At 35.3% G+C, this 10,960-nt stretch overlaps 2 protein-coding genes and 1 long non-coding RNA gene across 5 annotated transcripts in view; 1 reads left to right on the forward strand and 2 right to left on the reverse strand.

The window, feature by feature from the left end:
- LOC107744454 (mannose-P-dolichol utilization defect 1 protein-like) overlaps positions 1-2,636 on the reverse strand; it is a 4,815-nt gene extending 2,179 nt beyond the window's left edge. For 2 of the 3 annotated variants that reach the window (XM_016558113.1, XM_016558115.1), the window contains exons 1-7: positions 2,328-2,636; positions 1,946-2,100; positions 1,626-1,691; positions 1,359-1,491; positions 1,160-1,245; positions 964-1,082; positions 747-857 (exon numbers count right to left, since the gene is read on the reverse strand). In XM_016558113.1, coding sequence (XP_016413599.1) covers positions 747-857; positions 964-1,082; positions 1,160-1,245; positions 1,359-1,491; positions 1,626-1,691; positions 1,946-2,057 — 627 coding nt within the window. In that variant the 5' untranslated portion in view covers positions 2,058-2,100; positions 2,328-2,636. Of the gene's footprint in view, positions 1-746; positions 858-963; positions 1,083-1,159; positions 1,246-1,358; positions 1,492-1,625; positions 1,692-1,945; positions 2,290-2,327 lie in introns of those variants that run through there. The other variant, XM_016558114.1, reaches the window with a different exon arrangement.
- Positions 2,637-4,029: 1,393 nt separating this feature from the next.
- On the reverse strand, positions 4,030-5,204 carry LOC107744497 (uncharacterized). The gene is made up of 4 exons (XR_001640482.1): positions 4,889-5,204; positions 4,507-4,661; positions 4,187-4,252; positions 4,030-4,052 (listed from the first exon to the last, which is right to left on the reverse strand). It is a non-coding gene; the product is annotated as an uncharacterized LOC107744497 (long non-coding RNA).
- A 2,175-nt stretch (positions 5,205-7,379) lies between these two features.
- Positions 7,380-10,874, forward strand: LOC107744498 (transmembrane 4 L6 family member 4-like). Its single transcript, XM_016558171.1, has 5 exons — positions 7,380-7,719; positions 8,189-8,254; positions 9,362-9,498; positions 9,588-9,774; positions 10,588-10,874. The coding sequence occupies exons 1-5, from the start codon at positions 7,543-7,545 to the stop codon at positions 10,594-10,596; spliced, it is 576 nt and encodes a 191-aa protein (XP_016413657.1). The 5' UTR covers positions 7,380-7,542; the 3' UTR covers positions 10,597-10,874.
- Positions 10,875-10,960: the final 86 nt, after the last annotated feature.

A 10,960-nucleotide genomic window follows, 5' to 3' on the forward strand; every position in this document is an offset into this window, starting at 1 on the left:
CTTAAGGCTGATTTATACTTCTGCGTCGGACCTACGCCGTAGCCTTTACGCCGTAGGCTATGCGTCAGTTTTCATTTATACTTCTGCGTCGTTGTCCGCGTCAATGTGCAGTACACATGCAAACCGCTAGTCTGCATGTTGCTGGTGTAACCCGCAGTAGTACCACGGCAAAAGCCGAAGAAGAAGCAGCTCGTCGGAGAAGCATTATAGCCATGATGGCGGCAAATAAATATCAAATCATTATTTAAAACTACAAAAAGGAGACAACAACGGAACAGGAGATTATGGCATCTGCACAAGGACTTGTACCACGGCAGATCAACATTGTTTGTTGCGGACAACTACTGATGAATAATGCTATGTAGTATAATAAATGATAAGACACTTGTTCTTTGCTTTGTTTTATATAAGAAGGTGTAACATTAAAATATATTAAAGTGCACATAAACACACACAAAACTCTAGTACATATGGAGGGAGGGGTTCTTGCAGACCAATCACAGCGCTTGCGGTCTGCATAGAATTGACGTGCTGTTAGATTTTTGGAGAGGTGCACGTCAGGCTACGGCGTATGGGTGTGCGTCTATGCGTAGGCTACGGCGTAGGTTCGACGCAGAAGTATAAATCAGCCTTTAGTGTGTGTGTTAGGGTTAGGTTACAGTATTTATAACTGGCTGTATATTTAAAAAAAAAATGGACGTCTATGCAATGTCCCCATTTAGATAGAGAAGTAAACGTGTGTGCACCTGCAGTGAACTGAAGATGCGTCCCAGAGAGCCAAGAAAGACCAGGAAAACAGAGAGCGCAGACAACTGTCCGGTGTGTCCCCATCTGAAGTTACTTCTTGCCTGGAAAAACTAAACATAAAATACACAAGTACTTTTTTGTTTGTTTTTGTAAAGAAAATGTACAGACACGCATTCTCTATACATATTTATTTGGAGGTACAAAGACCTGTCTCACCCTGCCAGCAATAACCAGCAGCACATTCCACTCATGCAGGGTCCAAACCACTGACACAGGAGTCAAAGGTGAGGCAAGGAGGAACATAAAGCCACAGTATAGAGCAAGAAAACTGACACCTGCATGAAAAATCCCAAACAAACATTCAAATAGGAACATTTACATTACGAAACAATCACATTTTTCTTTTTCTAACCTTTTATGGTTTTCCCTTGGTAGTGCGGGACAAGCAAAGCCAGGACAGCAATCTGGATCAATGCAAACAAACATTCCCCCCAGGCACTGCAGACACACACACACACACACACACACACACAAATTCATGACATATTCCTCTACACAGAATATTATATATATATATAATATATATATATATACAGCAAGCGCTGTTTTACCCAATGGGAAATTTTTGAGCGCAGCAGAAAGCTGCATGAGTAGAGATGGCCAACATTTCCAGAAAAATGGAGGCCATACACAGTCCATTAGAACTTCCAGACCAAAGAACTTTCCAGATCTGAGGGAGTGGAGCTGTGGGAAGAAGGAGATTCACACACACACACACACTATGAAACACAGTTGCACAAGATATAAAGCAGAGAAAACATAAAGTAATAACTTCAACTTTGGAGGACATGAAATATGATGTAAAATAGACTACTTACCAATAACAATTCCCACCAAAATCAATATTCCCATAGTTTTACTTAAGACAATCTTCAGACAGGGAACTAGAGACCAATACGGAAAAACAGTAAAAACAGTAACTGTAATGTTTACAAGCACACTGGATACTGAATGATAGTCAGCTGTGGCTAACATTAAACACATTAAACACCAGTCATCTGTAAATTTAATGTGTTAAATTGATGTTAAATGTATTGTCCACTGTAAAATTTAATTGTTTTGGAGGACATGTTTTTACAAACCAGGGTATGTTTGAATATATTTGCATATGTTTATTCAAGATAACGCTGTCTCTCACCGTGCATAAAGTTGAAGTAAAGGAAAAACTGGTCATAACATCTTTCTGGCATGAAGAAAGTTAGCAAAAATTCTTTCAAACGAGACATCCTCCCTTCATCAGACGTGTCCATAGTTTTTGTATTCCTGTTCGTGTTATCGTGTACCTACGCAATTCTGAAGCACGGAAAATAATGTCAATTAAACTTACTGCTTGACAGCAATAAATAACCAATTACAGGGTTAAACTAGTCATTCGAAATTAAATGCGAGACTTTTGGTCGTCTTTTTTCTTACGTATAAGCAAAACATTTCTGAACTTTAAACCAATGACCTGTCAAAACATGTCTTATTTTGTAATTTCCAGAAAAATGTCTCTAGTTTGACAACAAAGCAAGCCTCACCAATGATGTTTAAGTTTAGAGGGTCGTCTCTGGTTAGTCACTGCAACAGCTGCCTAATGATGTTTTCACCGCTACCGAAATGAGAGCCCCATTTTCCTGGAAGTGGTTTAATTAAGGTAAATGATCTGAATTACTTTTCGGTTTTCACAAATTAGACGTTTTGTATTTACATAAATTTACGCAAATGTTTGTCAAACGCCTTGCCATCAGCACTGGGGGGCGGAGGGATAAAATAGAGGAAAATGTGTTTCTACAGGGGGCGCTCGAGGCTCATACAGCCGATATAATAAATAAAATATAATAAATAAAACGATATAAAAAACCACATGCACTTCCTGACTAAACACTTTTTAAATTATTGTTAAATAATAAAGCATGGAATTATCTTAAATCTTTCAGAGATCTGTATTATTCGTCATAAAGAATAATAAGTAGTAGAACATAAACTGGACAAATTAAATAATCCAATCAGAATTTATAGTCACCGTTCCCATTGTGAAGTCCCATCTTTTTTTAAGTTAAATACAGTTTAAATAGTTTATCTTTCAGAACGATTTCTTTGACTGTGATTCTGTACTTCTGGTGTCATATTTTATTCAATCTGAGGGTACTAAATTGATGTGATGCATTTTAAAGACAATATAAAATAATGAAATAATATGCATTTAAAATAATATTTAAAATGAATAATACTTTAAAAAACAATTGTATTTTATACAAAAAAAATTATTTTGTAAAAAAAAATAGATGACTGTTTATCCCATAAGGCTTCTACTCTTCGATGGCTCCTTTACATCATTTTCAGTTTTTCACTGTACTATAATTACAGCTGCATTAAGTTTCTAGGCATTACCCAAAAAGTAATACACTCAGTGAGGCATTATCTTACCTAGCATTCTAAACTCATATGTCAGTTTGTTTTCATTTATCAGTAAATGTACATCATCTGTAGATTTCACATGTTTCTAAGATGTGCATGTTTGGCTTGATGATATGAACCTTTTATAATGTTGTAAAGACAAGATTTATAAATACAACATTTATTTTTGGGTGTATGCATATTATCAACTGGAGATCGAGCGACAGAATTTAAACATCAATAAAGTTCCTTTCCAAAAAAAACTTTGCTCTGTAGTTCAACCTATGCTGTCATTGAACCATTTTTCACGACCACAGGAAGAACGCTTCAAAATGTAACGATAGTGACATCCAGCTTATATATTGAAAATGAGGAAGCAAAGAGAAGTAAGCTTATGTCTTAAAAAAAAAAGAGGCTTTCAGACAATTCGAAGAAATAACAGACACTAACCATTAATGCTTTCTTACATTCACACAAGATACACTTTTGCATGTACACAAGCCTATTTTGCTTAATTAGAAAGAAGGCCTAAGTATGCTTTTAGAATTGAATTTACTTTCTGAACTGACAACAACACAAAGTTACGTTTGAGAGGAAACATCATTAGGATAATGTGACGTCATGCTAATCTGATTTGTGTGAATTGTGTTTGGGTCCATTTCATTTGACAAACACGTTTTTGTCCAAGTTTTGGCTGATAGGGTGTGTCAGTCGGCATGTTTTAGTACACTAGGATTAGGGGTTAGGCAGACAGGAAAAGCCTTTAAAGGAGACAAGTTCTTGCAGTGTTTCCATAAACCATGACTGCACCTCTTCTCAAACATAAACTCTGCTGAACATAACTTTCCAGATCTGAGGGAGTGGAGCTGTGGGAAGAAGGAGATTCACACACACACACACACTATGAAACACAGTTGCACAAGATATAAAGCAGAGAAAACATAAAGTAATAACTTCAACTTTGGAGGACATGAAATATGATGTAAAATAGACTACTTACCAATAACAATTCCCACCAAAATCAATATTCCCATAGTTTTACTTAAGACAATCTTCAGACAGGGAACTAGAGACCAATACGGAAAAACAGTAAAGACATATTCTGTAATGTTTACAAGCACACTGGATACTGAATGATAGTCAGCTGTGGCTAACATTAAACATCATTACAACCAGTCATCTGTAAATTTAATGTGTTAAATTGATGTTAAATGTATTGTCCACTGTAAAATTTAATTGTTTTGGAGGACATGTTTTTACAAACCAGGGTATGTTTGAATATATTTGCATATGTTTATTCAAGATAACGCTGTCTCTCACCGTGCATAAAGTTGAAGTAAAGGAAAAACTGGTCATAACATCTTTCTGGCATGAAGAAAGTTAGCAAAAATTCTTTCAAACGAGACATCCTCCCTTCATCAGACGTGTCCATAGTTTTTGTATTCCTGTTCGTGTTATCGTGTACCTACGCAATTCTGAAGCACGGAAAATAATGTCAATTAAACTTACTGCTTGACAGCAATAAATAACCAATTACAGGGTTAAACTAGTCATTCGAAATTAAATGCGAGACTTTTGGTCGTCTTTTTTCTTACGTATAAGCAAAACATTTCTGAACTTTAAACCAATGACCTGTCAAAACATGTCTTATTTTGTAATTTCCAGAAAAATGTCTCTAGTTTGACAACAAAGCAAGCCTCACCAATGATGTTTAAGTTTAGAGGGTCGTCTCTGGTTAGTCACTGCAACAGCTGCCTAATGATGTTTTCACCGCTACCGAAATGAGAGCCCCATTTTCCTGGAAGTGGTTTAATTAAGGTAAATGATCTGAATTACTTTTCGGTTTTCACAAATTAGACGTTTTGTATTTACATAAATTTACGCAAATGTTTGTCAAACGCCTTGCCATCAGCACTGGGGGGCGGAGGGATAAAATAGAGGAAAATGTGTTTCTACAGGGGGCGCTCGAGGCTCATACAGCCGATATAATAAATAAAATATAATAAATAAAACGATATAAAAAACCACATGCACTTCCTGACTAAACACTTTTTAAATTATTGTTAAATAATAAAGCATGGAATTATCTTAAATCTTTCAGAGATCTGTATTATTCGTCATAAAGAATAATAAGTAGTAGAACATAAACTGGACAAATTAAATAATCCAATCAGAATTTATAGTCACCGTTCCCATTGTGAAGTCCCATCTTTTTTTAAGTTAAATACAGTTTAAATAGTTTATCTTTCAGAACGATTTCTTTGACTGTGATTCTGTACTTCTGGTGTCATATTTTATTCAATCTGAGGGTACTAAATTGATGTGATGCATTTTAAAGACAATATAAAATAATGAAATAATATGCATTTAAAATAATATTTAAAATGAATAATACTTTAAAAAACAATTGTATTTTATACAAAAAAAATTATTTTGTAAAAAAAAATAGATGACTGTTTATCCCATAAGGCTTCTACTCTTCGATGGCTCCTTTACATCATTTTCAGTTTTTCACTGTACTATAATTACAGCTGCATTAAGTTTCTAGGCATTACCCAAAAAGTAATACACTCAGTGAGGCATTATCTTACCTAGCATTCTAAACTCATATGTCAGTTTGTTTTCATTTATCAGTAAATGTACATCATCTGTAGATTTCACATGTTTCTAAGATGTGCATGTTTGGCTTGATGATATGAACCTTTTATAATGTTGTAAAGACAAGATTTATAAATACAACATTTATTTTTGGGTGTATGCATATTATCAACTGGAGATCGAGCGACAGAATTTAAACATCAATAAAGTTCCTTTCCAAAAAAAACTTTGCTCTGTAGTTCAACCTATGCTGTCATTGAACCATTTTTCACGACCACAGGAAGAACGCTTCAAAATGTAACGATAGTGACATCCAGCTTATATATTGAAAATGAGGAAGCAAAGAGAAGTAAGCTTATGTCTTAAAAAAAAAAGAGGCTTTCAGACAATTCGAAGAAATAACAGACACTAACCATTAATGCTTTCTTACATTCACACAAGATACACTTTTGCATGTACACAAGCCTATTTTGCTTAATTAGAAAGAAGGCCTAAGTATGCTTTTAGAATTGAATTTACTTTCTGAACTGACAACAACACAAAGTTACGTTTGAGAGGAAACATCATTAGGATAATGTGACGTCATGCTAATCTGATTTGTGTGAATTGTGTTTGGGTCCATTTCATTTGACAAACACGTTTTTGTCCAAGTTTTGGCTGATAGGGTGTGTCAGTCGGCATGTTTTAGTACACTAGGATTAGGGGTTAGGCAGACAGGAAAAGCCTTTAAAGGAGACAAGTTCTTGCAGTGTTTCCATAAACCATGACTGCACCTCTTCTCAAACATAAACTCTGCTGAACATCAAAAACTAACTCGTACTGTGTGACAAACAAACATTTATTATAACTCCTTTAATGAAAATATTATAACGTGGGAAATTTCAGGTTTACTACAGCAGAATCAGTATATGTTAATAGACAAATAGACTGGACAGCAACTGTCGTTTAATAATTCCTCTTTTATACTGAGAAAGGAAACGGCACAGTTTTTTAGATAACGCTATTTGCTTTACAGTGTCACCGTCATGATGTTTTTCTCTCACTACAGAGACAGTCCAAAGTCCCACGGCGCATTTGATTTATAGCACCCTGTGCAAACATAATTTAGTGAATACAACACCCATCCCACACACACACTTCTCCACAGTTTGTCATTTATTTCGTGTCAGGTCTGACTCGGGCTGCACTGAATGGTTAAAAATGTACTGTAACAAGTGCTACGACAAACAGAGTGGTGTTTACAGATCCCAACAAAAATGAAATTAAATATGTATAAACATAAATGTGTAAATATGGGTTATAAGCTGTAGTTTTTAATGTTTGATGATGGTTATTGTAAAAGTTGTTTTGTTTATAAAACTGGCCTGTGTGAATTCCAGAGGGTTCTGGATTAAAAGGTTTATATGTACAAACAGGTAAAAAGGTTAACACTGTACATCTACAAGCAGCTAAGAAACAAGAGTAAATAAAACAATATAATTTTATATTGTATGATTTGGATAGAGATTCTCTGGACAGGGTGTGGTTACCTAAACTGGATTCCATGGGCTGGACTTATCTTAACTCAATAATAAATGACTAGCTGTGCTTATAAAAACCTCTGCACTCTGGCAGACAGACAACTTCAGGGTGTGTGTGCGACTCAGAGACCATAAGCAAACTTTTTGTCAAGCTCTTTTCATCTTGGAGCTTTTTACATTAAATAGTGTAGAAATTACAGCTGTTCTCTGACTTCAGGATTAACACTCACCTTGCAGCATGTGTACGGGAAAATGTGCGCTTTGCGTCGGGACAAGTCTGTACCCGCTGGCGGTCATCTCCATAATATGTAATATTATGCTGTTTTTTCCTGGCTGGGATGTAAAGTATGCACGGAATCAACAAATTACTGAGGAGGTCAAATACATGGGAGGACTAGTTGGAGGGGGGATTCTGGTAAGTCTGATTTTATTGAATTGTAAACTAAGTAATGTTGAACTATATAAAATTCTAATTCTATTTATGCACCGTATGACAATTTCTATTGTCTAGATATGATTCTAAGTTTAGTTTGGGGCTTGTCAGTCACATGTTTCTACGAATAAGCTGCCTTTGTAAGAATAGGCCAAGTCTTCATTTGATTTGGGAAAGGAATGTACAAAAAGATGTTTGCCTTGTTTTATGAGAAATCATGAGATTAAAAAAAAAATACTGATGTTTCATGGGCAACACCTATCTTTATGAGCCAAAGAGTGATTATACTAGAGAGGTATTACAGTAGTGTCACACCAAATGGGAATCAAAGTGAATCCACAGAGTGACCTTGAAACAAAAATGTACAGAATACATTTATTGTGTGTTAAAGTCAATCCAAACTCTGTCAAAGTGATGATAATCTAAAAGAATGGTCCTCTCTCTCCTCCAGGTGCTGATTCCAGCATTGCACATTCACCTGACTGGAAAGCAGGGTTGCTGTGCTAATCGCTGTGGGGTGAGTTTGCTCCAACCCTGACACCAACAGACACTTTATTTTTAGTCTGAAGTTTATAAATATCTATAATCCTTTAGAAATTCAGTTATGAAGACGACTGTCCACTGCCTCTTTACAAGCCCAGGAAAAAAAAGTGATGCATTTGTCACCTTTAAATAGCTTGATATGTACAAGTAAATCACGTTACCGACATCTGTTGTGAGATCAATGTTTTGTGATGGTGCTGCATGCTAAGTTAAGGAAGAACGTGTGTTAAAGTTGTGGACTGAATCTTCTCTTAGCAAACTAAGACAAATAAATGTATTTAGAATGTAACCGAATACACATGATGTGAAGAACATGTGCCTGTAAGCGTGAAGAACAGACCTGTCTGAAAATACACAGGCGTTCCTCTGTTTTGAGAAAATCTATAAAGATGTGACTCATGAGTCTGACATGTGGCTTGAAAAATGTACCCTCATCGCAAATATTTGCAGAACCTCAACTGAGCAGTGACAGATTTGTAGAAGTTCATTTTTCGGCCATGTTGTTGTGCGATTAGGAAATTGTTCATAAGATGTCTTCAATATGAACATGTGGGGAAATTTAGACACAACAATTCACAGTAATTGCATGATTGAATTAATTTCTTGTATATTATGTGCTTAAATTAAATGTGACCCTGGAGCACAAAACCAGTCTTAAGCCGCTTGGGTATATTTTTAGCAATAGCCAAAGAACATTGTATGGGTCAAAATTATCGATTTTTCTTTTATGCCAAAAATCATTAGGATATTAAGTAAAGATCATGTTCCATGAAAATATTTTGTAAATTTCCTACCGTAAATATATCAGAACTTAATTTTTGATTAGTAATATGCACTGCTAAGAACTTTAATTAATAATTTTCTCATTATTTTGATTTTTTTGCACCCTCAGATTCCAGATTTTCAAATAGTTGTATCTCGCCCAAATATTGTCCTATCCTAACAAACTATACATCAATGGAAAGCTTATTTATCCAGCCTTCAGATGATGTATAAACCTCAATTTAAAAAAATTGACCCTTATGACTGGTTTTGTGGTCCAGGGTCACAAATCATTCTGATGATGCATTTTCTTTTTTAGATGTTCCTGTCCATTTTATTTGCAGCAGTGGGTGTAGCTGGTGCCCTTTACAGTTTCATAGTGGCACTGATGGGTCTAATCAATGGGCCATACTGTAAACATTTCCTTATTATTTGGGGAACTCCCTTCAAAGACAGGTAAGAGATACACCTCAGCACTTTAGAGCACGTAATGACAATCCTTACTGTTTAGATATGTTTAAATGTGTTTTGTCTGTATCTCTCAGAGAAGAGAGTTACCTTAAGGACCGTAGCACGTGGGGAACCTGCATTGAGCCAAAGAATGTGGTGGAGTTTAATGTGGGTCTGTTCTCAACACTGCTGGTGACCAGCGCTCTGCAGCTCATTCTCTGTGCCATACAGATGATCAACGGCCTCTTCGGCTGCCTCTGTGGAACCTGCAAAGAGAAAGGGGTGAGAGACAGTTGAGAAACAAGAGTGGATAATGAGGAATGCAAAAGGAGTGGTGGCACAATCTAGTTCTGATACATCAGTGTGAAAAAATCATAATTTAAAATTAGTACAAAACATGTTCAAAACAATCTAACAATGGACCCTTTTCACAGACTGTCATTTTTTTAAATATCTTAATTCGAAAAAAATGTATGTAGGCTGCATTTATAAAACTTTACTTTGTATTATATTTCCTTTGCATTAAATTACCAAAAAAACTAGCCTAGTTAAGGCTGCTGAGAGTGTTGCTTTAAATTTGATATCGTTTTCTCTGCTGACTGCCGTTATCAGTCTCGTCGTTTTATAAAGTCGTGGAGTTTCTCTTTTGCCATTTGAACAAATGGGTACGCAAGAAATATATATCGATTTCCCAAGAAAAAGGTCCATTTACCTAGCAATAATACAAACACTGGATTCGTTTTACAATAATGTTAATAGTGAGTGAGGTCTTCTGATGTCATTTTCGCAACAAAAAGGTGAATATTTAAGAAATGTCATACCACTTAATGTCGAGATTTATCCAGAGAGACGCATTTTATCTGCAGCAATTTTAATACTTTACTCGGATATTCATTTTCACATCTGTTAATGCCAAAACTTTCATCTTTAATTCAATTCAATACGAGTATACAATTGAATTTGTACACTTAAAAACAGTATTATTACAGAACACCTAATGATTTCCTTTCTGTTCTCTACTGTCCTATCCAATAAATATAAACGTGATGAAAAAAAGCGTGCTTTTCTCTTACACTTTCTACTGTTATTTTGTAGCCGCTGTAATCCCTGACTGCTCCAGACGCCAGAGAAATCATATTCTCATAACTAGCATCTCATATAACCAGCGCCCTCTAGTGGAAGATGCTATCCGAACATTTTTATGAGTTTGTTTGTACTTTGTTTGCGTGCACTTCTTCAAATCTCGTTTTCACCTATTGATGTTTTGGCTTAATACTGTTTTTCTAGTAAAAGCTTATGTATAATGACTTCCAGTGAGAATATTTTAAAGGAAAATGGCTTTAATTAATGGCATAACACTTGTTTTGTATCTATCTGTATTTTTATAGTTTAGAAATGAAATAAACATACTAAAATATAAATAAAATCCAAACTGTTACAGTGTGGTTTGTGTGTTTTATCAGACTTT

The sequence above is a fragment of the Sinocyclocheilus rhinocerous genome, unplaced genomic scaffold, assembly GCF_001515625.1.
Source record: "Sinocyclocheilus rhinocerous isolate Xijiao unplaced genomic scaffold, SAMN03320098_v1.1 scaffold196, whole genome shotgun sequence".
NCBI lineage: Eukaryota > Metazoa > Chordata > Actinopteri > Cypriniformes > Cyprinidae > Sinocyclocheilus > Sinocyclocheilus rhinocerous.